Source organism: Lobosporangium transversale (genome assembly GCF_002105155.1).
Source record: "Lobosporangium transversale strain NRRL 3116 chromosome Unknown BCR41scaffold_24, whole genome shotgun sequence".
Classification (NCBI taxonomy): domain Eukaryota; kingdom Fungi; phylum Mortierellomycota; class Mortierellomycetes; order Mortierellales; family Mortierellaceae; genus Lobosporangium; species Lobosporangium transversale.
This window is the reverse complement of record NW_019029002.1, coordinates 406,580-434,565: the sequence shown is the minus strand read 5'-3', so window position 1 is coordinate 434,565 and position 27,986 is coordinate 406,580. Positions and strand designations below refer to the sequence as shown.

General features: G+C 41.4%; 10 protein-coding genes across 10 annotated transcripts; 5 read left to right on the top strand and 5 right to left on the bottom strand.

The window, feature by feature from the left end:
- Positions 1-3: 3 nt before the first annotated feature.
- BCR41DRAFT_408015 (hypothetical protein) lies at positions 4-853 on the bottom strand (the record flags this gene model as incomplete). The annotated part of the gene is made up of 4 exons (XM_022029405.1): positions 4-170; positions 272-519; positions 738-779; positions 816-853. The coding sequence occupies 4 exons, from the start codon at positions 851-853 to the stop codon at positions 28-30; spliced, it is 471 nt and encodes a 156-aa protein (XP_021880344.1). The 3' UTR covers positions 4-27.
- Positions 854-2,142: 1,289 nt separating this feature from the next.
- BCR41DRAFT_356020 (hypothetical protein) lies at positions 2,143-3,149 on the bottom strand. The gene has a single exon (XM_022024570.1). It carries the CDS (start codon positions 3,051-3,053, stop codon positions 2,511-2,513), a length of 543 nt encoding a protein of 180 aa, XP_021880343.1. The 5' UTR covers positions 3,054-3,149; the 3' UTR covers positions 2,143-2,510.
- A 339-nt stretch (positions 3,150-3,488) lies between these two features.
- BCR41DRAFT_371689 (hypothetical protein) lies at positions 3,489-5,821 on the top strand (the record flags this gene model as incomplete). Its single annotated transcript, XM_022026624.1, has 3 exons — positions 3,489-3,999; positions 4,089-4,223; positions 4,350-5,821. The coding sequence occupies 3 exons, from the start codon at positions 3,489-3,491 to the stop codon at positions 5,819-5,821; spliced, it is 2,118 nt and encodes a 705-aa protein (XP_021880342.1).
- A 1,389-nt stretch (positions 5,822-7,210) lies between these two features.
- BCR41DRAFT_356017 (hypothetical protein) lies at positions 7,211-7,458 on the top strand. The gene has a single exon (XM_022024569.1). It carries the CDS (start codon positions 7,274-7,276, stop codon positions 7,448-7,450), a length of 177 nt encoding a protein of 58 aa, XP_021880341.1. The 5' UTR covers positions 7,211-7,273; the 3' UTR covers positions 7,451-7,458.
- A 217-nt stretch (positions 7,459-7,675) lies between these two features.
- BCR41DRAFT_356015 (BCS1 N terminal-domain-containing protein) lies at positions 7,676-9,624 on the bottom strand. Its single transcript, XM_022024568.1, has 3 exons — positions 8,579-9,624; positions 8,159-8,393; positions 7,676-8,041 (listed from the first exon to the last, which is right to left on the bottom strand). The coding sequence occupies exons 1-3, from the start codon at positions 9,591-9,593 to the stop codon at positions 7,687-7,689; spliced, it is 1,605 nt and encodes a 534-aa protein (XP_021880340.1). The 5' UTR covers positions 9,594-9,624; the 3' UTR covers positions 7,676-7,686.
- A 348-nt stretch (positions 9,625-9,972) lies between these two features.
- BCR41DRAFT_423058 (sulfate transporter family-domain-containing protein) lies at positions 9,973-12,767 on the bottom strand. Its single transcript, XM_022030243.1, has 3 exons — positions 12,523-12,767; positions 11,323-12,384; positions 9,973-11,098 (listed from the first exon to the last, which is right to left on the bottom strand). Exons 1-3 carry the CDS (start codon positions 12,630-12,632, stop codon positions 10,072-10,074), a joined length of 2,199 nt encoding a protein of 732 aa, XP_021880339.1. The 5' UTR covers positions 12,633-12,767; the 3' UTR covers positions 9,973-10,071.
- A 3,692-nt stretch (positions 12,768-16,459) lies between these two features.
- BCR41DRAFT_337925 (DNA-directed RNA polymerase III subunit RPC8) lies at positions 16,460-17,596 on the top strand (the record flags this gene model as incomplete). Its single annotated transcript, XM_022022096.1, has 4 exons — positions 16,460-16,570; positions 16,682-16,865; positions 17,187-17,446; positions 17,546-17,596. The coding sequence occupies 4 exons, from the start codon at positions 16,460-16,462 to the stop codon at positions 17,594-17,596; spliced, it is 606 nt and encodes a 201-aa protein (XP_021880338.1).
- BCR41DRAFT_356011 (transketolase) lies at positions 17,566-20,884 on the bottom strand. The gene is made up of 6 exons (XM_022024567.1): positions 20,681-20,884; positions 20,467-20,546; positions 20,034-20,158; positions 19,706-19,757; positions 19,382-19,554; positions 17,566-19,271 (listed from the first exon to the last, which is right to left on the bottom strand). The coding sequence occupies exons 1-6, from the start codon at positions 20,772-20,774 to the stop codon at positions 17,744-17,746; spliced, it is 2,052 nt and encodes a 683-aa protein (XP_021880337.1). The 5' UTR covers positions 20,775-20,884; the 3' UTR covers positions 17,566-17,743.
- A 2,403-nt stretch (positions 20,885-23,287) lies between these two features.
- Positions 23,288-25,339, top strand: BCR41DRAFT_356009 (hypothetical protein). The gene is made up of 5 exons (XM_022024566.1): positions 23,288-23,528; positions 23,637-23,762; positions 23,866-24,117; positions 24,200-24,349; positions 24,437-25,339. Exons 1-5 carry the CDS (start codon positions 23,474-23,476, stop codon positions 25,255-25,257), a joined length of 1,404 nt encoding a protein of 467 aa, XP_021880336.1. The 5' UTR covers positions 23,288-23,473; the 3' UTR covers positions 25,258-25,339.
- A 401-nt stretch (positions 25,340-25,740) lies between these two features.
- BCR41DRAFT_356006 (hypothetical protein) lies at positions 25,741-27,442 on the top strand. Its single transcript, XM_022024565.1, has 4 exons — positions 25,741-25,986; positions 26,071-26,244; positions 26,358-26,952; positions 27,046-27,442. The coding sequence occupies exons 1-4, from the start codon at positions 25,891-25,893 to the stop codon at positions 27,399-27,401; spliced, it is 1,221 nt and encodes a 406-aa protein (XP_021880335.1). The 5' UTR covers positions 25,741-25,890; the 3' UTR covers positions 27,402-27,442.
- The last annotated feature ends 544 nt before the right edge of the window (positions 27,443-27,986 follow it).

Here is a 27,986-nt window from a genome sequence, read left to right as displayed (position 1 = left end):
GCTTCACTCTCTCTTTTAATGGAGCCACTATTTGGTATAGAATACCATGTCGATATTCTTGTAGGCACAGGTGACACATGCAACAGAGTGTAACAGGCAACGTTTGAGGAGACGAAGGAATAAGGTGTACTGCCAGAATTTGATAAACAGGACTTGAGTATCAATCATGCCTACGTGATTCAAAGCACATCATACTCAGTAAAAGTAACATCTTTCTTCAGATCATCCTTTTTTTTTTTTCTTTTTTTTTTTTTAGATGATTGCATATAACCAAGTGGACGATCAAGTAATAGTTGGGTAAGAAACATCATCAGACAAGTTATTCGGGTTGAAATTCGGATGAGAGGACCTGTTGGATCTGTATGAACCGTAAGATTGCTCATAAGTGCTGCATTAGCCCAAAACTTTCTATTGAGAAGTCCAAGTCCTGCTGTTCTATAGGTGCATGTGAAAGTCGAGCCTGCGGTGGATATGCTGATGTAGATCCATTCCCTGTTGCCCGCACTGGCTTGTAGTTGTCTCCGGGATTAGGAATTAAATGCACAAATAATAAAAGTCAGGTGTCAGGGTTAGCAGCAATTGTGATATTCTCCAGGGCATTGCTTTGAACTACCTTAGGGATTACACCGAAGCGAGCACAAATTCATAATGGTATAAGACTATGACTAATATCAATACTTTTCCCACACTTTTTTATTAAATATTCAACTTGGCTTCAGAGCATTTATCTCACTTACTCTTCTAGAGCATCGTTTGTCATGAAAAGGACTACGCTGTCGCTGTTTAAAACATATTCGGCGTAGTTGAAAACTCACTGAATATCTACCCAGCAAATGACATACTTCTGGGTCATATTATCAAATCGTGTTGGAATGGATATAATTGAAGATGATGTTGAAACTCGAAAGACTTGAATATGCTGGTCGTTCGGATCAACATTGACTATTGTGTAGGGACTTGAGAGATAGCGAGCGATCGAGCAAAGGTTAGAAAAAGATGAAGAAAAGACTACAAGCGATGTATACAGAAGGCTGCAATAATGGTCGAGAGGAAGGAAAATGAATATCTACGGACATTATATTGCTTCCCTAACAAACCGCTCAGTAGCGGTTCTAAGTCAACAGAAGCCCATAGTTTTGACTTTGCTTCCCCTCGAACTTACGAGAAAAAAATAAAATAAAAATAAATAAGGACGCGTCGCAATTATTGGTGAGTAAAGCAGTGACCTGTACTGATGTACTGAACATTCGTACTTGAAGTTTTTTTCAGTATATTTCGAGTAAAATCAGTAAGTACTTACTCAAAATTTACTTTTTTTTTTTTACCGATGTTTAAGTAAATAATAAGTAAAAATTTACTGAAAAAAACTTCAAGTACGAATGTTCAGTACATCAGGATTGCGTTTTATAACTCATCAACCAATAAGGGAGTGCTCCATATCTATTACTATTTAGTCAGTAGGGAGCGCGGTTGTTCTCCATGCCCTCTAAATGTGATAGATATGACATGGTACAAAGAATGTTGAGAATGCAGACTTTCTCAGGAGAGGAAATTGCTCCGCCATCCCATCTATGGTCGGAGCTTCCGCAACCAGTTGGCGAGGACACACTCCTCCCTGCTCTTAGTCGTGCTGACATTTTTGACAACAAGTGTGAAAAGATTCGTCTTGTGTCTGTATACGAAAAGTGTTCATAAGAACAAGCACTCTACAAGTAATTACGCTAAACAATGTGCTGTGCCCTTGGCTTATCGAAGGTATTATGAATACTACCAAAGTGAATCGTTCTCCCGTTGGCCTTCAACTGCTCCACCTGCAACTCGGTAGAGAACCCAAATACAATCCTCCATCCACTCCTCCTTAAATAGTGAAGATGCTGTTTTATCAAGTTCTTCCGCCTATTTGACAGCCGAGAGAATTAAATCATGTATGATGAAGGATCAAGGTTAATAAGATGTGACGCTCTTTTTTTTTTTTTTTTTTTTTTTTCCTTTTTGGTGGCGATTGCTGATTTTGCAAAGCACAAATGGAATGAAGGAATGAATGTGAGAACCTGAGAAGTGAGCTATACAATCTCATAGTCCTATTTACAACATGTTATAAAAGAAAAGAAAAAAAGTAAAGAAGAAAAAAAGCAAAAAGGCTTTATTTTCTAGAATTGGGGTTATCTCTTTTTATTTCTTTTGCCGTGTCTTTATTATCTTCATGCTTCCAATCCAGAGCTGAGGGGATTGCGAAAAAAAAAAATAATGTACAATGTCCAGTTCAAAAAGAGTTGCGAAAAATTTTAACAAATAAAAATAAAGAAAACGAAGTGTATTGGTAAACTACAAAAAAGAAATAGAATGTAGAAAAAAGAAAAGATGTGGACCATATTCTGTAGGTATCCTTCTGTCTGAAATGCGTATTTATGTCTTTGCTGGTTTGCTGGCACTATTGTCCTGTGTATAAATGATTGGGCATTTGCTGTCTTGCGATATCAATCAGAACATCTGCTTGGTCTCTTACTTCCTTACTCACGATCAGCTCCGTCATTCTGAGGACGACGGAAATAGCGATCGTCACCATCCTGGTTCCTACTGTAGTCCCTGTTGGACTCGCGACGAGGACGAAACTGTCTTTCACCTCCATTTCTGTCTCTGCTGTTATTTCTGTTGAAGTCACGACGAGGGCGGAACTCGCCACGGAAATCATTACGGGGAGGACGTTCAGAACGATCAGGACGAGGGTTGGCAACGCTGACTCGAAGCTCTCTGCCATTAAACTCACGGCCGTTGACTTCTTGGATCACCTTGTCGGCCGCATCCTCTTCAAGTTCTACAAAAGCAAAACCCTTGGTGCGTCCGTCTTGATCCTTAGGAACATGGAAATCCTTGAAACTGCCGTACTGTGATAACACTTCCGAGATCTCATCATCAGTCGTACCCCAGGGGAGGTTGCCGATAAACAACTTCTTGGAAGCATAGCCACGGATAGCCATGGAGTTAATACGGACAGCCATAGACAGACGAGGGGCAGCCAAGGCCAACTTTGTGTATGCGAGGAGTCCGGACATGGTGTGAATCAGTGGAGGGGATAGGATAAAGGGAAAGGGAAGAAAGGAAAGAGTAAGGAGGGGGAAAATAAAAAATGTTTTTATTTTTTTAAAAAGGTAAACAAACACACACAAGCACACACTAGCACACGAATTCACTTAACCAGCCAGTCACCCCAAACCTTTATTTGAATTGCACTTAAGGGTATTGACCCGTTGACTCCGCCAATGGTGTGATGAGGAACATCGTCTATTACTTTTTCTTTTATCCTCACTATGCCAACTATGCTACAGGCTACTTTACTAGGGCGTATCTCTTCTTCATCACCTTCATTCTCGCACTCTTTTGCCTCCACATCATTTCGTCGCATTACAAAAACCATTGCTGCCCAAACGACACGTATAAAAGCACAAGCACAAACATATCCAAGCAGAGCTTTTACCATTAAAGATACAATGTCCTTTCGTCAATTTTCTTCTGGATCTTCCTCAAAAGCAGTTGCTACACCTATCCCACCTCCTCTTCCTCCTCCAAGGACCCCAGCGAGGTTCACGTCTTCTCTACCATGTGATGAGCTTTCTGCGTTAGTACATGAGAAGGGTGAAGAGGGGGGTGCACGTATCCCCGAAAGCGTGCTTAGCACGCCTCGAATGGTGCGCGATGCTGTTTATTCGTATGTCCATCCACAAGATCAATCCAAAGATGCGTATCTTTTGAGTTGGAACAAAGAATTCGCAAAAACACTTGGAGTGGATAAGAACAAACTGGAAAGAAGTCAGTGGTCAGAGGAAGAGTATGACCATTTGGTCAAAGTTCTGACTGGGGGAGCAAGGACACTCAGCGCAGCAGATTACAAAAACACTTCAGACGGGCCTAGATTAGCACAACCCTGGGCGCTCTGCTATGGCGGACATCAGTTCGGATATTATGCAGGGCAGTTGGGCGATGGCCGAGCCATTTCTTTGTGTATGTGTCAATGGTATAATGGAGTGAAACTATTAAAAATGAGCGAATATCATTCTTCTTACCCTTTCATCTCTCTCTGATTTTATTAGATGAAACTGTCAACAAAGAAACAGGTGAATCATGGGAGCTACAGCTCAAGGGCGCTGGGAAAACACCCTACAGTCGCTTCGCAGATGGATATGCTGTTCTACGCTCTTCAATTCGAGAATATCTCTGTGCTGAATGTATGTAATATCTATTTAAAGGAATATTGGGACATGATGATGGCGTATGTCTCAACTCACTATCACATCATCTCTACGTCTCAAATATTTCCGGATACTATCCGTCTCTAAACTAAACATGATTAGTTGTTGCTGCGCTCGATGTCCCCTCTTCAAGATCACTTGCCATCTTGTCCACCAAGACCCAAGTCATCCGTGAAGAAGGAGTCGAACCTGGATCGATCGTGTGTCGTGTTGCGCCCAGTTGGGTCCGATTCGGGAACTTTGAAATCTTTTTCTATCGTAAAGACCGAAAGAACCTACGTAAGCTAGCTGAATATGTAACGGAGCAAGTCTTTAATTTACCCAAAGACAATCCTGAGGAAATGACGACATTCGCAATGAAGAACAGGAAAAATGACATCAACATGACCACAACTGCACCAGAACCTGTTATTACAAAGGAAAGTGCAACCACAGCGACAGAGGGTGCAGCTGAGGGTGCGCCTGCCGCAGAATCATCGCCCAAACCGGCATACCGTAATCGATTTGCAAAGATGTTTGAGCAGATTGCACATCGAACTGCTATCATGGTCTCAGGCTGGCAAGCAGTTGGATTCTGTCACGGAGTGATGAATACAGACAACATGTCAGTCTTAGGTCTTACGATCGATTATGGCCCATATGCCTTCTTAGACAAGTATGATCCCGCCTGGATCTGCAACCACTCCGATACTGAGGGTCGCTATGCATTCCAGCAGCAACCTGGGATCTGTCTTTGGAATTTGGGCCGACTGGCATTGACGCTCGAGAACCTTATCGGAGCTCAAGAACGCGTTGATGAGCTAGAATGGCTGGAATTACAAGAGTCGGACCCAGAGAAGGAGCAACACCTCAAGGAAGCAGCCCAAAATATCATAGTTGATATCTTGAATAAGAATTTCAGGGAGGTCTTCTTGAAGGATTACCGCCGACGTATGAATGCAAAACTAGGACTCGGGGGGCCAGAGCAGGTGCGAGATGAAGATCTGACCAAGATCTTGGTTCCTGCTCTATCTTGGATGGATGACTATGAGATTGACTTCCATCAATTCTTTAGAGATTTGGCAGACTATAAGGTTCAGAAAGCTGAGACTCTAGAGGAGAATATGGATCAAGTGAAGCAATTGGTCAAAAGGCTACTCCCGCCAGTTGTTTGGCAGACTCGCGGCAGTGCTGCGGTTGAGGAGTCCAGGAGCTGGTTGGCTGCTTATCATACAAGGATTGTAGAGTCAGATGAGCTAAGGGATGATCAGAAGCGTCGGTCGAAGATGAACAAGATCAATCCAGCATTTGTGTTGAGAAATTGGGTGGCACAAAAAGTAATTGAACGTACGACAGAGAGTGTTAGAAAGACAAGAGAAGGAAGCCAGGAAGATGATCCTGATAAGGACTTGCTCGACAGAGTGTTGTGGATGTGCCAGCATCCATTTGGAGAAGAGACAAAAGAGCCTACTGAGACTATGGATATTGACGCTTGTGAGGTTAAACGAAACAATACAGGATTGGAGGTTTACGGCGAATTTGTTGGTCCTGTCCCTGAATGGGGCCAAGGTATTCAGTGTAGTTGCAGCTCTTAAAAGGCAGTTATTTTTGGGCATATTTACAAAAAACATAGCCGTTTACACCCAATATATTACATCAGTCTTTTTTTTTTTTATATAGGAACCTCTGTCAATAAAGGCAAAGGCATATATTTTAAAGTAAAAGTCGACTTTTTATATAACCAAATGCTCTACTATTTCATGTCTTGACTATTACAAAGAAACTGGGGACGGCTTTCTCCATAATGGGAGATGTAGATCAGTACTGTTATTATATGAAATGAGATAGTTTAATGTGCATGAGGCTGTACTGCAGGCATTGCAGGGGCAGGTCCTGTAGCATCAACTTTTGGTACGCTGACGTTGTTCTTTTTCAGGAAGTTGTCCCATGCTAATCATAGTGGAAAGAAGTAGGGAACGTGTCTTAGTTAAACGAAAAGAACACCGAGTTTTTTTTTTTTTTTTTTTTTTTACGTACAATTCAAAGTGGTCTTGATGGACGCACGCTCCACCCAAAACTATTAACAGAAATAATGACAAATCTCAAGATTTTGTGAGTAAATCAAACCAACACTTAGTGAAACAACTGGATATGTCAGCACTACAATACCATCTTCATCTCGTCAGTGAAGCCTCTCCACTCCAGCTTGGATTCGATTGCAATGACTCGCATCCTATCAATATCAGCCTCCTCGACCTCTTCCAGCTCTATATGCCATTTACCATTGTTATTGACCATGATTATTAATAACTTTATTACATGAATCTAAAGGGCCAGACAATAAGGCATACCTATCACACAAGTTCAATCAAGATCGAATCACATACCGGCGACCCTGTCAACCTCCATGCGTTCACATGTGCGCAATTTACAGTACTCCACAAATCCATCGCGCTCTTCTGCATCAGTGACCTGCCACTTTGTATGATTTTGAGTGTCGATTGCGGTGGCTGCCATGATGTTGTTGATTGTTTATGACGAATGAAAGAAAGTAAAAGAGATGAAACAAGAAAATGAATGCAAATAAAGAAAATACGTAGATGGATATTTACCGCGTTTACGCGTCATTCTTAAAATCGGTGCCACCTACAATACTGTGTGCCTGAAATTGGGTTCATTTCAAGGTACAAAAGCAAAGTGCTTCTTTTTTTCTTTTCTTTTCTTTCTTCTACTCTTCTTCATTTTTTTTTTTTTTTTTTTTTTTTTTTTTTATTTGCTATCCTCATGAGAATTGTAACTAAGGTAGAAACCCCTGTCATGCTTCTGCGACATAATAAAGGTGTTGCCCACAGAAACAGAGTCTAAGATGTATTCAGTCTCGTATCGCATTCAGGCGCTATCCATTTCCGATACCAGTGATAGGAGAAGGAGCTTGGCTGCTCTACTCAGAAGTATGGATAGTAGAGTCAGCACAAATGAGAGTATGAAATCCTAAGAAATCAAGCGCCAAAAGTGGTGAAGCTAACACCAAGAAACAAGATTTGACGATGCAACCTATTTATGAATATATCCGATACATTATCGAAATGGCTGCGACTCCTGATCCCACTCCTCTATTATTTACATGTCGTGCTATTCATATCGTCAACGCTGTTACTATCATATTTATCACCATCTGTCAACCGTCTGTCACCACATATAATCATGGGAACTACGATTACTGACTCAAGCCTCTTATGATGGTTCATTTAAATTACATCAAATTTTTCAGCTAAAGGGGAAGGGGATTTCAATTTTTGAGCCCTTGAAGGCCTTGATGACTTAGATTCCAAATGATAAGACCACACTACCATTGAATCACATCGATGTCTAGTAATCGGTTGTTTGACACAAATCAAACAGAGGAACATCAAGAGGTGCATTTTTTTTTTTTTTCTTTTGTTGTTTGCGGAGAAATTTATTATTGATCCTTCATGAAAAGGTATCCCACATTCTCACAGGCATCTTCGGGCCGATCCTTAAAGTGGACGAAATGACCCTGTAAGGCTGCAGTGCTGACTTTATGGTTCTCTAATGACTTCACAAATCTTTCGGCCAATGCGTCATGACCCTCATAAAATCGTTTGAACATCCGCCGTATTTGTATTGGACTAGCATCACCCACATATTCGCGCAAATCTACACGTCCAGGACGAATTAACGCTGGATCCAATGCTTCTATATGGTTAGTCGTCATGAAGATGATTCTGCCCTCAGCGGAAGCGACGCCGTCGAGAGCATTGAGGAGTCCACTGAATGTTACCATGGAGTGAAAACTAAAGAGGTATGTAGCACATATGAAACGCATATAAAAATAAATGATAAAGGTATGGTAAGGATAAGGCAAGACAGAGAAGGATACCAGCAACAAATAAAAAAAACAAAAAGCATACCCTTCTTGAGTTTTGTCGCGTTTTGCAAAGGCAGCATCAATATCCTCCAGCAACATTATGCTGCGTTCAGGCAGGTTAGTTAACAAGTGGTTCAACCGATCGTTTGTTAGCCCACGTTCACTCAAGTTCAAAATGCAGATATTGTACTCCAGTTCTCCTGCCAGTGCCTGAATAAAACTTGTCTTTCCACTTCCAGGAGGACCATAAAGCAGATACCCTCGGCGGTATGGAATACCTAACCGAGAAGCAAAAGAGAACAAAAGGATGAAAGAAAAAAGGTATATCCATAATATCCATAATATCCATAATATCCATAATATCCATAGATGTCAGATGTCAGATGTCAGATGTCAGATGTCAGATGTCGCATCACAGCATCATTTTTGGCCCTTTGTGCGCATGACATTCGTCAAAGCCTACCTCGATCAGCATACCACTTCTCGTTTTTCACAAACTCCTTCACATCTCTGACCACCCTCTCTGCAATACCATCATCCAAGATTACACTCTCCAACAGTCGTCTTTTTCGCGGCTGTCCAAATGGTCTCCACTCGGGTCCCCAGCTAGTGTAAATTACTGTTTTCCCTTCTTGGTTCATTAAAGCCATCTTCTGAGCCTCTTGCAACAACTCTGTAAAGACTGCACGATCGCGTGATAACGTAGTAAGGGTTACTGTTTCCCAAGGCGCACCTGTCGAAAGATCCATCATCTTACTATCTCGGGTTCGCTCCACTTGAATCCATGCGCCTCGATATCGAATCAAATGTTTGCCATTACCGGGTACCAAATTAAATCGCGTCGAGACTGATCCATTATCATGCTGTTTGAATTCTGTTTGCACAGCCAGGAATTGAGATCGTTTGTTGACCCGATCCGCAAGATTATCTGCCCATTTAGTGAAGAGACCCCTACGATGATGTACTTTTCCTACTACGTTTATCCCTCCTCCCCCCCTTTCAATGCCTGCTCCACGAGATTGTGATGACATCCAATGTAAGAACCAGAGATATGATTTATCTTTACTTGGAATCTCAAGGCTGACCAACATTTGACGACGGAGGACCGATGCGCCTGAGACTGTCGCCTTGCGCAGGATCGTGAGGCCGGCTCCTACAGCCATTAGCCCAAATCCTGCAGAGAAATACGGATTGGAATCCAGAATGGTTTGAATAAAGCCTTCATCTTTTTTTGTCTTCTCAAGTACTTGTGAAGAATTATCAGGATTAACTATCGAAGCTGATGGCTTTGAGTCAGTAGGATGTGTAGTTGTATTGGATAAATCAGTAATGGATGTGGGGGGTTGTTGTGTATCCGAGCCCATTGAGCGAGTATTGATGTATATGATCTGAGGTCGTGGCTGAGTTCCTTCTTCTGTGGAGAGAGGGATAGACACTGATTCCTGACCGTTTTGTCCTTGAAGATGAAGTGTTGCCATGAATATAAGAATATTTATTCTCTTTTTTTTTTTTTTTTTTTTCTTCCTATTTTAGAGAAGTGGTAATGCTAATTTGAATGGTTATAAAATTCAAATTCCCTGAATCCTTTAATCTTTGAATCCTGCTGTTTCCGCTATTCAACTATTCAGGAACGACCTTTGATCTGTCTGCGTGTGGCTTGAGCGCTGAAAGTATCATGTGATGTACGCAAAAGAAGAATCATTTTCTATTGATATTTCTTATTTATTAGACAGTAATAACTGAAAAAAAAACCTTATTTATTAGCCAGACACGCTGATATGCGATGGGGAGAAGGTAAGGATAAAAATGGAGCTAGATAATGGTGGGATATTATAGTAAATGTATGGCAACTGAGAGGGTATATTCAAACCTATACAATAACTAATGTTACAAGTTTTTAAGGATCGGTAGCTTGTTGTGCCAACATGAAAGTGGGAAAGATTAGATCTGCCTTCTTTAGACATAGTTGAGTTCAGTCTTGTTCTCGGCCGGTCTCTCCTTTTGTTCAGTAGCCAAGTCTGAGTCTGAGCTGGCATGGTGCCCCTCTTCGCCAGCTGGAACATCCTTTTCCCAAGCCTGAGCACGGATCAAGACTGCATCAATAGCATCACGGACAGTGAAGTGGACAAGACCCTCTTCCTTCAAGTAAGGACCCCTCTCATCGACAGGGCCAGAACTAAAGTGTGCACCACCGTGGGCAGAAGGAGCATCCGTCTTGACGTCCTGAAGAGCGGCAGGGGAAAGGGGACGAGTGATACCAGAGCGCTCAAGGATGTTGAGAACATTAGCTTGAACATTTGCAAAGTGCAATTCAAAGAAAAGAGTAGGGTAGTCGGTGACACCAGCATAGTCTCGGAACAAATCGCGTAAATCAAATAAGTTCTGGAGACCGGTGGAGTCGATTTGGTTGATAGCAGACATATCAAGGATAACCGCACGAAGTTGTGGAAGGTCGTCATCAGTAATCTTGGAATCAGCGCCGTGGGTAGCCTTGCGAAGATTGCGGATGTGGACATCCAAATCATCGGACCACATCTTCTCTGAGACAGACTTGACACGACCACCGAAGCGAGTGTACTTGTAAACTTCATCCAGGGCCCAGGACTGGAAGCTCTCTACATTAGGGAAAGTGGCAGATTCCTCTGGTTTAAAAACCAAAATACCATGGGGAGCAGGGACAGTCTCAAATGACTTTGATAGCGATTCATCGACAAAGAGGTCAGGACGATCCTTGACCTGATGGAGGACATGGAAGTGAGGGCGGGCGATCCTGAATAAGAGGACGAGGAGAGAGAAACCGACACCAGAAGCAATACCAGCTTCAACAGAGACAAAAATAGTGACCCAGAGAGCGACTTGGGAGGCGAGGAAGTCCCAGAGGTTGACCTTGTAGAACTGAACAAATACTGAGGGCGGGCTGATCAGCGTCGAGACAGCAACCATGATGACAGCAGACAGGGCAGCGTCAGGAATGTAGAAGAAGCTATTTGGTTTTTGGATAAAAAAAAAAAAAAAAAAATGGAAATGTAAGTATTGAATCAGGAACAGAAATAGGGCAGTTTCGCCGGCTCAAGCCAATCATGATGTATGATCTATTTCTCCATATGACAGTGCCAATATGCAGTTCTTGTTCCACATGTCCTGGTTCCTCCATGCAACACAGACAAACATCATGCATCAACCTTGAGAATTTCTTTTAAGACTTACGCAGGGGTTAGGAAGTACAAAGCCAAGAGGACGAGCGCGCCAGTGACGAAGCCTGCAAATGGAGATTTGACACCGCACTGGAATTTGACAGCAGAGCGAGAGAACGAACCAGTGACAGTGTAGGCACCAAAGAACGAGGCAGTAATATTAGCAGCGCCCAAAGCTAAAAGCTCCTGGTTAGTATCCAATTGGTAACGGTTCTTGCGAGCAAAAGCTTTAGCAATAGCAATGTGTTCCAGAATAGTGGCCAAAGCAATGGCAAACAGCTTGGGTACAATTTCTCTGAAGATCTCTGCGGTAATGCCAGGAACTGCTGGATGAGGAAGGCCCGAAGGAACAGTCTTCAAAATAGAGATACGGGGAATGATCTGGCCCTTAGCATCAAGTGGAGCGCCCTTGTTTACAAGGAAGGAGGCAACGGTGGCAAGCACAGTAACAATGAAGAAGCGCGAGATCTTGATCATCTGAATCGAAAACTTGCCACGGCCCCAACGGTCGACAGCAAGACCGATACCGACCAAAATGAAGAAGCCAACAAGACCAAAAACAAGGTCCAACCAAGAGAGAGTCTTGATGGCCTTAAGCATATTGATGATGATGTCGTAGACAGGCGCACGGTTGTTGATGTTTGGCACGCCAAGCCATTTGGGGATCTGTTGGATGACAATTGTAGCGGCTGCACCACTCGTGTAGCCGACCAAGACAGTGGTAGGGAAGAAGTCAAGGATGATTCCAAGACGAAGAACTCCGAGGATCAAGGTCAATGCACCAACACAGAGGCAAGAGATAGCGGCAACAGCGGGGGCGCTCATGCGTCCAGCGAGTTCAGCAACAAGTTCACCAGTGATAAGTGAGATAACAGCAGTAGGTCCGATAGTCAAATCTTTGGAAGTTCCCATGAAGCAGTAAAAGATGGCGCCAATGTATGCAGAGTAGAGTCCATGCTGGACAGGTAGACCAGCAATCTTGGAATATGACATTCCCTGAGGAACGACAATCAGTCCGACAGTGACGCCGGCGATAATATCCCTGAGGGCCCATCCACGGTTGTATTTTGGCAGCCTAGTTGATCATATATCGGTTAAAAAAAGAAAGATGGATAAGTAAACTGGACATTTGTTTCCTTGGATGCTGTGCTGAAGGATATGCCGTAATAGAGTTGCATAACGAGATGGGAGCAGTGAGATGCGTATATTTTACCATTTGATAATGGGAAGACGCTCAGTGATGTAACGAGGGGTGTTGGAAGGGAAGGCCTTGACCCAGTTGACGATCCCACGGCCATATGCTTTCAACTCTTGATCAGCCATTTGATGAAGAGTAAGAAGGAGAACAGTGTGAGGAGAAGTGATGAAGCAAATATATTCAGTCGGAAATACAATGAAGTGATGTTTCCTTTAGATCAGGGACAAGAGCCAAGGAAGGATGGTGGGTGAGAACGAGAGGACAAGGCAGGACGAGGTGGAAGAAAAGAGTAAAAAAAAAAAAAAATCCGATGTCTTTTATACAAAAAAAAAAAAAAGTTTTACACGACAAGTGTGACAAGGAGATCGTACCTGGAGCAGGAAAAAAAAAAAAAGCTCTTGCTTTCTGACGAACAAATCAGATAGAACATATAATGTTAGATGCAAATAAGAGTTAGAATCTAAGTAAAAGAATTGCGTAGCCAATCTATTTCATTTATTCCATTCCAAGATCGATCGCACCATTTTACTTGTGGGATTGTAATGAATACATTCTATTATATCATTGCTTGCTCTACCCATTTCTGAGACGCTTGCTCAGATTGCACCTGTTCATTTGCCGAACATGTTCATATTATACGTTTTCTCAGTGGATGGCAACATGTCACTCGTCCTCGATGCAATAAAATTATAAAATGGTATATATCTTAACTGTAGGAAATTTTTTAGCCCGCTCTTTTTTCAACAATAAATGCTGAGCTGTGGTTATCTTTTCCTCCCTCTCTCTACACACATGTACAAAAAAAAAAAAAAAAAAAAAAAAAAAACTGAGCAAAAAGTAACTGTAACAAGTAAAAAGTGGGTACAGAGCTGAATCTTATTGCAATACCAATCAAACTGTGTTTGGTCCACTATTTGTAAAGAAAGAGAATCATGAAGTTTGTGCACAGAGCAAGAAGAGTGCATGGTTCTTTTGCAGAATACTTTAGCTTTTTTGAATTGTGTTACAATGTGACTATGCAGGCATGCAAATCCAAAACAAAGTCTAAACAGTAAAAGAAATAACAAAAATGGCGACATTTTAACGTCTCTGTTCGCGATTGTCGCTCTTTTTTATTCTTTTACTGGGTGTCATTCAATTCTATCTGAAAAAGTTTACAAATGCAAGACTAAAAAAAAAACAGCCATGCCTATCTATTGATCATGCCATGTCATGTAAACGTGCATACTCCCGCAGCTAGCTCGCTCGCTCATTCTTGAAGTCTTGGAAAGATCCATCCAAACACCTTCTTTTAATTCTATTTTCCTCAATCAATCAGGTCCAACTGGATCCAGGCCGTCAAAAAGCACAAATACGACACATTTGGACACATCGTCATTGACATATTTAGTAAAAACTCCCCTTCATCACCTTTCGAATGTATTTTGCAAAGGCAATGAATCTTGGTAATACAGCCATATACGTCAAGATGTACACGTGATATTATATACCTGAGAAGCCTCCTCGACTACTACAGGCTTTTTTCTCGGTCTTTAAAAGTGTTACAATAGGCCTTCATCTGATCTCTAATATGGATTAATCAAAGTTTCCATAGTATCGGGCCGATCTCCCTCTTTTCATATTAATACGATGCAAGGCCTCGCTACGGTTTAGCTAATGACGCCAGATGATGAGACGGTATGGAATTTGATGAAAAGAAAGCGTTTCTAGATGCATTGAAGGTGGTCATAGAAAATAAAATAAAGAGGTAGGTTCGAGAACATGGTATTATAAAAAAAAAAAAAAAAAAAAAAAAAAAAGGGCACTAAATTTTCGTAATACAGGAGATGGCGCAATTGCCGTAAAGTTCAAAAAAAAAAAAAAAAAAAAAAAAAAGTTGCAAAACACTTTTGGTAAGCTACAATGGTCTTAAAGCGCGCATACTATTATAATAACGCAAAGGGATCTCAGCTGGATCTTGATTGTCAATTGCCATGAACAAGAGATCCACAGGAATGATGCCTGCTCAGGAACCCACACATGTATATATGTCAGGTTCACGGGTCACAAAGAAGTTGGACATGAAGCAGCTCATTGACTTATTGCATAATGTCTATTAAATTATATGCTTTGTAATGTCTACAATATTAATAAGGGAAGCTGCAGGCGTTTAATGGGCAAAGCATAAGCAAACCCTTGGAGCGTGAGCCTTTCGAGAGCGATATGATGCCATATCTCCATTTTTTCCCTCTTTTTTTTTGTTTAAAGCATCTCTTGGCTGACATGTTATAATTATATATACATGCAAACCTTCTTTTCTTCTTTGTTTTAAAAAACAAAAACAAATGAACTTTCATTTAGGACAATTGCCATGTGCTCTGTGTTCCTTGCAATTATTATTTCCGTGTGTGTAAGTATGGCTTCGTGTTCCTAGTGGCTAGTTTTTCGTCCTTGGTCAACCAATCCCAATGCTAGGACAACCACATTTTTTAAAAGTGAAGCAATTGTTCGCCACATTGTAACATTGTATGTCCAATCCATGGATCATTTAGTAAGATGTGCAAAGGATGAATAAACTATTGTATATATATAAAATATATGTAATATATATGTATATGGATGAAGCATAAAAATATATAGGCATGGAAACTTTAAAAATGATGCCATAGTTCGAACAAAACTCAATGCTTGATGTGGATATGCTGAACATGGACCTGTGGATTTGACATTTCATTCATGCACAGATATAGTTTTAAAATCAAGCACATGCTCAACGTTTGAGGATGGCTAATTCTCCTGGACGTTCTGTTTATGGTTCATGATCTATCTTTTTTTTTCCTCCAAAAAAAGGGGTCTCTACTCCTCACATGGCACTTAATTTTTTTAGATCGAAGGAACCTTCGTGAGATGGGATCACAATACATTAAAAGATTTTTTTTAATGTTATATAATATACACCAGATATGCTTTTTGGTATTCGCCCACTTATGCGACCATCCTCATCATTCAACCACCTATCAATTGGGCCTTTTATCTTTTCGTTTTTTCATTTTGATTGATACCCTGATTGTGGAGTGTATTATATGAGGGCAATAAAAAAAAGAGATGGTATCATCTTTAGCTTCGCTGATATTGTGCAATAAAGCTGATTCATAAAAGTAATGCACGGAGAGGTTTAATATGAGGTGATCGATCAACGTTTTGCAATCCTTTTTGGTAAAAAAAACTATTACGGACAGAAATCGTTGGGATTTCATTACAATTGCCAGAATTGATAACCCGGATAATCAGTTTTCTGTTGCACAATGCAGTGCAATGGACAGTAATTTTAAATACATTTGTAGCCAGAATCATGATAGCAAGCTGGACAATATGTGTAGACTATCAAGATATCCTTAAGTAAAGGGAAGTAAATCTATAACAAGTAAAGCCAAGGATGGATCTCTAGTAGAGCACAATTGTAGCCTATCATGACTCCTTTTTTATATTTTATGGTGTTTTACCGTGAAGCTTCACCTCAGTGCTGATGAAGACTTTCACAATAAATTTTCATTTTGCATTTAACACGACAGATGAAACGAAAATCATACACTTAGTGTGGCTTGGACTTTTTTTTTTTTTTTTTTTTTTTTTATTTACAGACTTCATGCTGCTGCAGCCTCCAGCATTAACACTCAACCTCAGGATTCATCCCATCAAAAGACTGAGCAGCATTTCAAATTCAAGGCAGAACAATACCGCAAAGAAGAGCAAAAAAGAGTAATAAGGACTAAAATTTATGGCGACTAGGATTAGCTTTGGAGGACAAACACAAGTATAAGATCACTACGACTACATATTACACTTTTTTTAAACAGCACTTGCAACAGATATACATCACATCGCACTCAATCCACACATACGTACACTTACGCGCGTACCAGACAAGAAAAAAAAAAAGACACAAGACGAGCAGTGGCTACGCATCTCTAGGATGTTCAACCTCGCAGAAATCAAAGATACTATCAAGATTGAGCCTTCAGGATTCAGGAAAAAGAAACCCCAGGCGATTACAGATGAGATCAATCGCAAATATGCCAACAAGGTATTTTTTTGGAAAACAGGGCTTGGAGAAAAGACGCGCGCGATATTATCTTGATAACACGAAATTAAAAAAAAAAAAAAAAAAAAAAAAAAAATTACCATTATTCATTAGGTATTGCAGAATGTAGGATTATGTATTGCAATGCATGATATTCTCTCTGCAAGCGAAGGTTTTATTCATCATGGCGACGGCTGCAGTTATGTCACTGTTCATTTCCGTATGGTGATCTTCCGTCCATTTATCGGAGAGATCATCATAGGCAAGATTCGGTCTTGTAGCAGAGAAGGCATTCGTGGTTAGTGAAAAAAAAAAAAAAAAAAAAAAAAAAAAAAAAAAAAAAAACGCACCCAATCCATATACACATTTACCGCAGACGAACACTCCCAGCAAGCATATACATCCATTGCAGCTGTGGAGATTTTGTTCTTACCTAAAACTGCGAAGAATATTCTCCGTTGGATCGCTAACAGGCTGCCAGTCAATGGCGTCGGTTCGATAGTAGCTGGCGGGACATCTTTTAACATTCTTAACATTGTCCCCTTTTTTTTCCTATGAGGCGCTAATTCATTTTTTTTTTTTTTTTTCCTTTTTTTTGGGGGGTTTATTATCATTACAGTTTCACTTGGCTTTTTTGACGACATTTTCATTCCAGCTGGCTATTTACAGCAAGGAACCGAATTTAATTCTGAAGAACAAGTCTGGGTATGGATGTATGATGAGAACGAAATGTTTATGGATATAGACGAGAGCATTCGGTTCAGAGTCGAGTCAGAACAGTTCTTTGACACTTCACCTTCAGTCCGCCCTAAAAAGGAAGGTGTTGACACTCCAGACTTGAGCGCAAATTCTACAAAACAGGCTCCTTATTCTCTTGTTGTAAGTCGAAAGAAAGTAGAAAGTATGAAAGCAAATTATGTGAAGCAATTGATTGGGATCAACTAATAAGCTTCTTTCTTGTTTTGATCTCCATTTTAGTGCTCAATCAATGGTGATGGCTTGGGTTTACTCTCATGGTGGGGAGTATAGTCCTTCGCTCCCTTAAGAAAACAAATAGATTAAAAATAATAAAATTGTATAATAAACCGCTTCAAGCTCATATTTGCTTTGTTTTATTTAATTTTTAATCAAATGGTACAGGCGAGATGCAGCAGAGTGGCGTGCAAAGACATCCGCTTAGTGGAAATACCTGCGAACGAGTGAGGGCACAAATCCTTCCTTCTTGTAGAAAGCAACGACTTTCTTAACCTTTTCTGCGACTTTATCTGGAACCAACTCAAAATGAGCATATACCTCCTTCCAAGGTCCTGAAGATCCAAATGTGTCAATACCAATCGACTCGTGAGCATAGCGTTGCCATCCATAAGTGGACGCGGCTTCAACCGAGACTATAGGGATACCATCCTTTAGGACTGAAGCTCTATACTCTTGCGATTGTGCGTCAAAGAGTTTAGTCGAAGGCATAGAGACTACGCGAGCTTTGACACTTCCTTGTTCCTTCAACAGTTTCGCAGTTTCAACGCACAGGGAGACTTCAGAACCTGTTCCTACAAGTGTCACATCAGCGTCGTCAACCTCCTGTAATACGTATCCTCCCTTCAATGTCTTCTCGATCGATGAGCCCTCTAGATGGGGCAGATCCTGACGGGTCAATGCCAACACGCTTGGACGAGTCTGATTCTCGATGGCAAAGCGATATGCTCCAGAGGTCTCGTTACCATCCGCAGGGCGAAGGTCGATAAGATTTGGCGTGGCACGGATGGCGGCCAAGGTCTCAATTGGCTGATGAGTGGGGCCATCCTCTCCGAGACCGATAGAGTCGTGAGTCATGATGTAAATGACGCGATGACCTGCCAACGCAGATAGACGAACTGAACCCCATGCATAGGTAATGAAGTTGAGGAATGTTGCTCCTGCTGGGATTATTCCACCATAGGCATCCAAACCATTAAGAACACCAGCCATGGCATGTTCACGGACTCCATAACGGAAATAGCGTCCAGAGTAGCTGCCAAGGTTGGAGTCGTCTGGCTGAAAGTCTACAGCATCCTTCCAGCGGGTGAGATTGGATCCTGTCAGATCTGCAGATCCTACAAGCAACTCGGGCAATACATCTGCAATCTTGTTGAGGACAGCTTCAGATAACTTGCGAGTGGCAGTAGGTTTGTCTGCAGGTGTGTAGCGAGGGAGCTCCTTGACCCAGTCCTCTGGCAACTTGTTATCCAGACGACGCTTGAGTTCTGCTGCTTCTTTTGGATAAGCTTTCTGGTATTTCTCAAAGAGCTCCTCCCATTCCTTATTCGCCTTCTCGCCTTGAGCAGCTCTAGAATGGTACAGGTCATATGTGGACTTGGGGACTTCAAATTTAGCATCTGGGTTGAAGCCAAAGGCCTTCTTGAGCTGAGCGATATCATCTTCCTTCAGAGGAGAGCCATGGACCTTTTCAGTGCCTTGATTTAAGGAGCCGAAACCGATGATGGTACGGACCCTGATGAGTGAAGGTTTATCGGTGACCTTCTTAGCCTCCTCAATAGCACGAGCAATGCCTTCTAGATCATGGTTACCGTCTTCAATGGACTGAACGTGCCATCCATAGGCTTCAAAGCGCTTAGTGACATCCTCAGTGAAGGCAACATTTGTGTCACCATCGATCGAAATGTGATTGTCATCATAAAATGCAATGAGCTTCCCCAATTTTAAATGGCTTGATAAAATAATAATAGTAAATAAAGGGAATGAGTTTTGCGTGCCAACGTCTGCCAAAGTGCAAAAATAGCGAAAGTCTGTTGTTAGACTGGCAGGTGTAATACATACCCAGCAAGGGAAGCAGCCTCGCTGGCAATACCCTCTTGCATGCATCCGTCACCCAAAATAACAAAGGTGTGGTTATTAAACAGTTCGAAGTCCGGCTTATTGAATCTTGCAGCCATGTGGGCCTCCCCAATGGCTAAGCCTACTGAGTTAGCGAAGCCTTGGCCTAGGGGACCCTATTTATAATGAAGTAATGTGTTGATATAACACGTAAATATAATAGAATTACGATTTGGACATATCACAGCTGAGTGGCAGGGCGAAGACACTCAGCCCTTGAACATCTTTGAGCATATATTTAATCATAATGTTTCTGCGTAGTATTACCGTAGTAACCTCAATACCAACAGTTATATGGGACTCGGGATGTCCAGGTGTTCTAAATGAAGGTGTGAAACATAGAAAGCGGTGAGGAATTTATCAGGACGGTTAAATTACAACTAAGAAAATCTACACCAATCAATTGACTAACTAAAATATTAATTTTCTTTTATTTTGCCGCCCTCCTTCCCTCCTTCGCGTCATGATCATGTAACAGGTCTTAAAAAAAATTCCCATGCTTTCATGTCCCTCACAATGATCACTTCCTGATTACTCTGCCTCAAATTATGCCAGAGGCTATCAAATTTCCATTTCTTATCATAATCGAACTTACTTGCTGTTCAATTGACGAAAGCTCTTGAGATCATCCATTGTAGTTGGATATCCGGACAAATGCAGTAAAATATATTGCAGTACACAGGCATGTCCATTCGATAACACGAATCGGTCACGGTTTGCCTGATGTTAGGAAGAAGAAAAAAAAAAAAAAAAAAAAAAAAAAAAAAGATTGCACATCATTAAAATCATTAAAGCAATAGGAAAAAAACTAGTCAGACTAAAATGATAAGACATATTCGAATATTTATAGAAATGAACACATTTAAATAGAAAGAACAAATATGATGCGCATAGAAGGAATTCATCTTTAAATGACTGTGTCATGACATCAATCCCCAGAGTTGTCTTGAATAACTGTTGCTCCGTCAATCGCATCAATCTACACATTCACACCCATACAAACTAGTTGCAAACATGAAAATACTTACCCAGAGTGGGTTCTTGGGATTATAGTTCATGGACTTTGTGAATAGCAAATGACCTAAAGGTGCTAGGCCCATAGGTGCACCTATTAATTATACAAATTGTAATCATAATAAAGAGTTAGAGCAGACATGATAGAAATACGGAGTTGAGGAAGATGTTTAAACATCAAGGGCTAGATATACAGACGTGCTTAGATGTGAGAAGTAATAAACATACCAGGATGACCTGACTTGCCCTTGAAAACAGTGTCAGCAGCAAGTGCACGGATGGTGTTGATGGCTGTTTTGTCATCGTCGGTGAAGGCGGTCATAGTGGATGGCTTTGTGTGAGGCGGTAAATGGATGGCTATGAGAAGTATATATCAATGACAAAATGAAAGAAAAAAGGAAGCAAGAGAAAAGAGAAGAGAAAAGAGAAGAGGAAAGGGTGAGAAAGAAAAAGAGATAGTTTGTACATATTGTTGGTTTTATTTTAGTCATGTGGAGAGGGTTCGCCACCAACTACTTAACGAGCAACAGCTCAGGAAGCTCTGGTTCTTTGTTCCTTCTTTTGCACAAGTACTGACTGTTCTTTTTGTATTGTGTTGTGTTCAAGAATTATTTTATCTATCTGTAGCTGGAAGTGACCAGCTTCATAAACCATCAAGACCAAAATCTCCTATTTAATCTACCCCTAAATTATCCAACAATATCATCAACACGTCAACAGTTCATAGGGAAGTCGCACAATCTTGGCCCAAAAACCAAGAGGTCTGTCTTTTCGCACAGTTTATTCACTCTTGAACTAGCATTGTATCGATTACATTACTCAGGTCTGCTACTGAGTCTTGCATATCCTTCAATGTGCACCTTCTTTTTTGCCTATGATATGCTATACGTCCTAGCTTCTTCCACAGGCCCATAAATCTTTCTTCACACTCTTCGAACGCTTTGGCAGTGGCCTCCCCCCTCTCTCTCTTCTTTTCTTCCCTTTCCTTAGCTCTCATCACATTCAGCTACATTTTATGGGGGTCAATTCGAACTGACGGGTTTCGGGTCCAGTTGCTAGCATTCAAACTGAACGAACTCAATGTGGTGAAATATAGACGACTTCCCGAGGATAGGCTACCTTCCAGAATCAATTCTACTCTTGGCGGTACAGACTATTAGGCGGTACAGACTATTACTTGGCCGAGATAAGGAACGTGGTGAGAGCTAGACAAGATATAATTGGCCTTCGTAACTGCGAACCAGAAGAAATCAAGGTTTAGATCTAGATTTAGGACACTTTCGTCGTCGGAGCGAGCGCGTTGTTGCCAAGTAGCGAGCACACTAAGACGGCGACCCAGACGGTCAAATTTTACAGCTTGGCTGTCAATCGGAAAGCAGCGTACCAGCCCACCCTCAAGTACCGACATTGGATGGAGCGGCGGAAGGTAACAACGGTCTACGGTTCACGGTCCATCAGTGACATCGAGGGTAGCCTACCTTTTCTTCGTGGGAATGATGCAGGCATAAAAAATTACATCGAGAGGCTCAGAGACGTGGAGGAAGACCTAGGTTCCTCCTATAGCAGCAACAATGTCATCAAGAAACATAGATGGGATGCAAAAAGAGCCCGAATCGAAGAATCAAGAAGATTACCAACAGTTATAAACAGAGCTTGATCAAGTTAGCCGCGGCAAAGCCGCTGCCCACTACTTTTTATCATTGTTGTTGCCATATCGTAACTTATCTTGCTTTCCTGTCCCATTAGACTCGATCTTTTGGGTACATCGTCGTAGGCGCAACGAATACTATACCTCAAAAAAATGTCCGATCTGTCAAGAATTTGTTTGTCAGGTTGAGATCCGTCGGCTATACTGCAGCAACTGCAGGTCATTCATGCATAGAGATGCCATGGCGGGGTATAACATTTGCAACGTTGTTCAGGGTCATCTACTTTATCAAGAACGACCATCCTATCTTGTGGCAAGCAAAATAACATTTCTAGGATGGACAATGAAAAAAGAGAGCAGTCAAGCGACAAGCGCCGACCGAGCGAGAAGAGGAGCCCAGAAGCAGAGCAGCAAGAGGGTTCACGTCGAGTATACTGTATAGTTCACCTAGTTTTTTACAGTTTAGACAATACCTGCGTAGTTTAGGGTGCAGGCGTTGAGGACCATTTGCGTGGCTGTTTTCAGTGACGTAATAGGGCCGAGAGTTATGCACTCGTTCGTAGAACTAGGGATTATTTTTTAGTGGCGTCTCACGTGATCAATTGATATGGTATCAAAAGCTGCGCAATTAATCAGGATCAGTGTTCCAATTTATCCAGGGAAAGGACGGTTGGTTGAAAGGAGTGAACAAATAATATATGTATACCAGATATTCCTGATTTTTGTACAGTCCTCCCTTGACAAAAGGGACTCTCAGCCCCTTATGTCAAGGGACTTTCTTGAGCCCAAATCAATTCAATCGAGTAAACAAAAAAGAAAATGTCTTATATTTAATGAAAAAAGATGAATTCGTTCATTGATATGCTCCCCTTAAATACCTCCAATTCCTTTCATCCAGGGCAATATTTTTTTCACGTCCTCATGAATTATAAATGGAAATTCTTTTTTGTTTACTCGATTGAATTGATTTGGGCTCAAGGGAGGACTATACTGTACCCAACTGTTAGAATGACCAATGCGTATTGTCTGTGAGCGCTGACGCCAGTGCAAGTGCCAATGATATGATCGACTTTTTTTGCCTGTTGCTTGTTCATCAAGAGCACAGGGGTGACTGACAAATCATTTTTTTTCGCCATGCGAAGATTTAATATTTATAACGGCTGAAAAAAAGAAATAAAAAACCTCCCCTCTCTTTGTGATTATTCATTATTCCTTCCTTAATTCTTCATCAGATCTTTTTTCTTTTTCTTCTTTGATCGGATTCCCGTCGCCTGGTGTAGCTTTCTCATCGAGTCGACATCGGATCATTACTACATACTGCAACCCTGACGTCTCCAACGCGCCGCCTTTTCCAACTCGCAAAGTCATTCAAAATGCCACCAACTGGAACAATCTATGACTACCTTGTCATCGGTGGCGGTAGTGGAGGTAAGAAAAAAAAAAGAAGGAAAGAAGACTTCTCTTAAATTTGTATTAAATGAATGATATTGGCATTAATTGGAAAGGAACCATCCACAACTTTTTTTTATTTGTTAGGTCTTGCCTCCGCTCGCCGCGCTGCCTCATATGGCGCCAAAGTCGGTCTGATTGAAGGAAGTGGGCGCCTCGGAGGCACTTGTGTCAACGTTGGATGCGTTCCAAAGAAGGTTATGTGGAGCACAGGTAAATAGCAATATCCGCTGCGCAAGGATGCCGAGTATTTTCAAATGTTTTATTCAGGTACTCACTCACAATATCCATTGTTTATCTTAAACATCAACAATAGCCACTATCGCTGAGGCCATTCAAGATGCCAAGGAGTATGGCTTCCCTGAGGTTGGCTCGCCCAAGTTTGATTGGCTCACTCTTAAGAACAAGAGAGATGCTTATATTCAGCGCTTGAATGGCATTTATGAGCGCAATTTGCAGAAGGATAGCGTCGAATATATCAGTGGCATGGCATCTTTCGTCTCCAAGAACAGTGTCACTCTTGGCGATGGACAAGAAATTCATGCCAAAAAGATTCTTATCGCAGTCGGTACGGATCAAGTTTTTTTTTTTTTGTGTGTGTGTGTGTGTTAAAATGATCTTTTTTTACTTAAACTCGAACAATTGATTAGGTGGTCGTCCTAAAATTCCCAAGGTCCCTGGTGCCGAATTGGGCATTGACAGCGATGGTTTCTTTGTTCTAGAGCATCAACCTAAGCGTGTTGCTGTTGTTGGAACTGGATATATTGGTATCGAATTAGCTGGCATTTTCCATGCACTCGGTAAGTGTTACTTTTTTTTTTTTTTTTTTTTTTTTTTTTTGCACAATATTAAAAGGGGCTTTAAGTTGACCTTTTCTTCATAATCAGGTTCCAAGGTCACCATCTTCTCAAGAACCACTGAGATCTTGCGCTCGTTTGACTCTATTATCAAGGACACTCTCAAGGAAGAGATGCTCACTGTTGGCATTGATATTGTTCCTAACAGTCAGGTCAAGGCTCTTGCCAAGGCCAACGGCAACGCCATCAACGTTAGCTACGTCTCTAATGGAAATGAAGCCTCGAGCGAATTCGACACTGTCCTCTGGGCCGTTGGACGCGAACCTCTTATTCAGAAACTCGGTTTGGACAAGGCTGGTGTCACTCTGAATGACAAAGGGTACATTGTTGTCAATGAGTACCAAGAGACGGTTGTGCCTGAAGTTTATGCTCTTGGAGATGTCTGCGGAGTTGAGCAGTTAACCCCTGTAGCCATTGCCGCTGGTCGCCGTCTTTCAGATCGCCTTTTCGGACCCGAAAAGTTCAAGGATTCAAAGCTTGATTACAAGAACATTCCCTCTATCATCTTCTCACACCCACCTGCAGGGGCTGTTGGTCTCACAGAGGAGGAAGCTAAGAAAGAATATGGTGCTGAAAACTTGAATATCTACGTGACCAAATTTTCGGGCATGTATAACGCCATGAAGACCCATAAGACTCCCTCAGCTTTCAAGCTCATCTGCGCAGGACCTGAGGAGAAGGTTGTTGGTATTCATCTTGTGGGACAGGGAAGTGATGAGATGCTGCAAGGCTTTGCAGTCGCCGTGAAGATGGGTGCCACTAAAGCCGACTTTGATAACACTGTCGCTCTCCACCCTACTAGCGCAGAGGAACTGGTTACCTTGACCAAGGCTAACCTCAAGAAGGACTAAAACAAAGAATAGAAAAGCTAGGCACGAAATTAAGCCTTGTATTGTATAAAAAAGTTGTTCATGTCAAAGTAATAAATAAGCATTTATAAACATTATGATTATGAAGCTTGCACTGTTCACTTTCGAACCCTAATAAGCGGTACTTCATGAGTGCTTTTGTGTACTCTCTCGGTATTTCTATTGGACGCTGTCTCTTTGATTGTCTGTTTTCAATCTCTTCCGCCAGTGTTGCGTCTACTCAACCCAAGGCTGTGATGTAGGGGAATGGATAGGGCGGGCGAAAAAGCAAATGAAAGAACAGAAAAATATGGCCACCGACTGCTGGTGAAATATGTACGATCCATTGCTGCATGACTTGTAATTGCACAAATTCATTTTATTACATGAGCCGTGGGAACACGAAAGAAAAATAATCGCTATCGTGCTGTACCTCTTCATTCTCATCCTAATACAGTTTTTTTTTTTTTTTTTTTTTTTTTTCTCATGCATTCTTCATTACAGATTGTTTAAAACACATTTACATGTATTTTATCATAGTAAAAAGATACAGGCACGACGTACAACTTTTATCTAATTTGAAGTGAGCCACACAGATTTTTATAAACGAAAAAAAAAAAGTTCAAATCACATAACATGACAGCAGATATGTGGCGGTCAAACAAGTATTACAAGTGTGTATATGATACCATTGAGGATGCCTCTGATGATCTTCGCACACTCAGCTTAAAGGTTATTTACTTCTTGAGTAGTTCTTAGTGATAACAATCAGTTGTTTATTGTAAACTGACTATAAACTTTATTGTGTCTTTAAAGATTCATGACAACCCTGAAACTGGTCTTAAAGAGTTCAAATCGCATGCTTGGTTGACAGAGTACTTGGCTAGCAAAGGGTTTACTGTCGAGCAGGGAAAATCCGGTCTTCAGACTGCTTTTATAGCTCGTGCTGGAGACAAGTCAGGCGGAGTAACAATCGGTATTTGCTCAGAGGTATTTTTTTTTTTTTTTTTTTTTTTTTTTTTTTGAATATCTCGTGGGCAAAGCAAAAGCAAGATAATTGATGTGTATCTTCTATCTCTGGTCACCATTTTGTTGTCTTGTAGTATGATGCGCTTCCGGGGATCGGTCATGCTTGTGGGCACAACTTGATTGCCATCTCTGGTATTGCTACAGCTTTGGCAATCAAGGCTGTAATCGAGAAATTCAATCTACCAGCCCAGATCAAATTATTTGGCACACCCTCTGAGGAACACGATGCAGGCAAGATTACTATGCTGGATGCAGGCGATTTCGAGGGTGTAGATGTCTGTATGATGTTGCACGGCGCTCCTTCGGATATAATCTATACTCCGTTCTTGTCACTAAATGTCGCGATAGTGGAGTACTTTGGCAAGGCCTCGCATGCATCGACGACGCCATGGGAAGGTATCAATGCTTTGGATGCAGCCATGGAGGTGTATACCAATATTGGCCTCATGCGTCAACAGATACGGCCGGATTGCCGTGTCCATGGCATCATTGAGAACGGTGGCCAAGCAGCCAACATTATCCCGGAGTATACCAGGAGTATTTATATTGCACGAGCACCCAAGACATCACAGGTTGAGGAATTGATGATCAAGTTTGAAAAAGTCTTTAAAGCCGCCGCTGATTCTACAGGGTGTAAATTGAAAATCACTTGGAGACATCTTATTAAAGGTATTCTATAGCAGTGTGGGTTGTAAGGTTTTAATGAAAGTTAAAGGGATGGGAATTTAGTTTTCTGAATATAACAAATTAACATAATAATAGATATTTTAACAAATGGGCAATTGAGCGGCAAGTTCGAGCAGGTAATGAACAGCTTCGGTGTCAAGTATGCCCCGAAAGAGGAGCAGCGGTCCAAGCTCTCGGGCTCAACCGATATGGGTAACCTAACCTACGCAATGCCGGGCATCCATCCCATGTTCAACATTCTGAACCTCAAGGGTGTTGATGATATGCGCGTGGGGCTACATACTAAAGAGTTTGAGGCAGCAGCAGCATTACCTACAGCACATGTTGCAACGCTGAGAGCATCCAAGGCTTTAGCCATGACAGGCATCGAGTGTATTATTGATCCTAAATTTTTGCAACGTGTCAAAGAAGAATTCAAACAGAGTGTGTGAGAGTTACCAAAAACAAATAAATCAGCCACTCCATCAATTCAATCAACAACAAAATTCTTATGTAGTTTGCTTATCAATGGAATGTGGTAAAGTGGCATAGAGTTCATGGGTTTCATTTCGATCACCTCCCCTGACGTGGTTGTACATCCAAAGAAAAAAAAAAAAAGAAAAAAAAAAAGTGATATATAATTATATATATATTGCATGAGTTTAGTCAGGAAAGGGAGCACATCGTTCAGGGAGCACGCGAAGACTTAAATAGGAGTAATGTAAATATATATCAACAGACAGAGTGAAGAGATTTTGTTTGTTTGACCCTATTCTTTCGTAAATGAAGATCTTGACTCTCGGGAGAAACAAACAAATGTTAAAAAGGGAGGAACGATCTTGTCAGTGTGCAGTGTGTAAAACTTACACTGGGTGTAAATGCTACCCCAACAGACATTTAGCTGTTGAGATCTGAGTCTGAGACGAATGCTCTCGCGTACTGGTAAGGTAAGACATAAATCGCTGTTTCTTTAACGGTAATAAGGGCCTGACGGAGATCATTCTTTACAACAGATCAGACGGATATCTCCCTAATGA

Excerpts from the sequence above, each read along its gene's own strand:
- BCR41DRAFT_356020 (XM_022024570.1), bottom strand. The coding sequence starts at position 3,053 with ATGTCCGGACTCCTCGCATACACAAAGTTGGCCTTGGCTGCCCCTCGT.
- BCR41DRAFT_356017 (XM_022024569.1), top strand. The coding sequence starts at position 7,274 with ATGCAACCTATTTATGAATATATCCGATACATTATCGAAATGGCTGCG.
- BCR41DRAFT_356015 (XM_022024568.1), bottom strand. The coding sequence starts at position 9,593 with ATGGCAACACTTCATCTTCAAGGACAAAACGGTCAGGAATCAGTGTCT. Across the intron at positions 8,394-8,578 it reads GAAGTGGTATGCTGATCGAG|GTATTCCATACCGCCGAGGG; the intron begins GTAGGCTTTGAC and ends CTTCTCGGTTAG. Across the intron at positions 8,042-8,158 it reads CGCGACAAAACTCAAGAAGG|TTTTCACTCCATGGTAACAT; the intron begins GTATGCTTTTTG and ends ATACCTCTTTAG.
- BCR41DRAFT_423058 (XM_022030243.1), bottom strand. The coding sequence starts at position 12,632 with ATGGCTGATCAAGAGTTGAAAGCATATGGCCGTGGGATCGTCAACTGG. Across the intron at positions 12,385-12,522 it reads CGTCTTCCCATTATCAAATG|GCTGCCAAAATACAACCGTG; the intron begins GTAAAATATACG and ends ATGATCAACTAG. Across the intron at positions 11,099-11,322 it reads TTGTACTTCCTAACCCCTGC|CTTCTTCTACATTCCTGACG; the intron begins GTAAGTCTTAAA and ends AAAACCAAATAG.
- BCR41DRAFT_356011 (XM_022024567.1), bottom strand. The coding sequence starts at position 20,774 with ATGACCGCCTTCACCGACGATGACAAAACAGCCATCAACACCATCCGT. Across the intron at positions 19,555-19,705 it reads TTGGTATTGAGGTTACTACG|GGTCCCCTAGGCCAAGGCTT; the intron begins GTAATACTACGC and ends CATTATAAATAG. Across the intron at positions 19,272-19,381 it reads GAGGCTGCTTCCCTTGCTGG|CCATTTAAAATTGGGGAAGC; the intron begins GTATGTATTACA and ends TATTTTATCAAG.
- BCR41DRAFT_356009 (XM_022024566.1), top strand. The coding sequence starts at position 23,474 with ATGCCACCAACTGGAACAATCTATGACTACCTTGTCATCGGTGGCGGT. Across the intron at positions 23,529-23,636 it reads CATCGGTGGCGGTAGTGGAG|GTCTTGCCTCCGCTCGCCGC; the intron begins GTAAGAAAAAAA and ends TTTATTTGTTAG. Across the intron at positions 24,350-24,436 it reads TGGCATTTTCCATGCACTCG|GTTCCAAGGTCACCATCTTC; the intron begins GTAAGTGTTACT and ends CTTCATAATCAG.
- BCR41DRAFT_356006 (XM_022024565.1), top strand. The coding sequence starts at position 25,891 with ATGACAGCAGATATGTGGCGGTCAAACAAGTATTACAAGTGTGTATAT. Across the intron at positions 26,245-26,357 it reads CAATCGGTATTTGCTCAGAG|TATGATGCGCTTCCGGGGAT; the intron begins GTATTTTTTTTT and ends GTTGTCTTGTAG. Across the intron at positions 26,953-27,045 it reads TTGGAGACATCTTATTAAAG|ATATTTTAACAAATGGGCAA; the intron begins GTATTCTATAGC and ends ACATAATAATAG.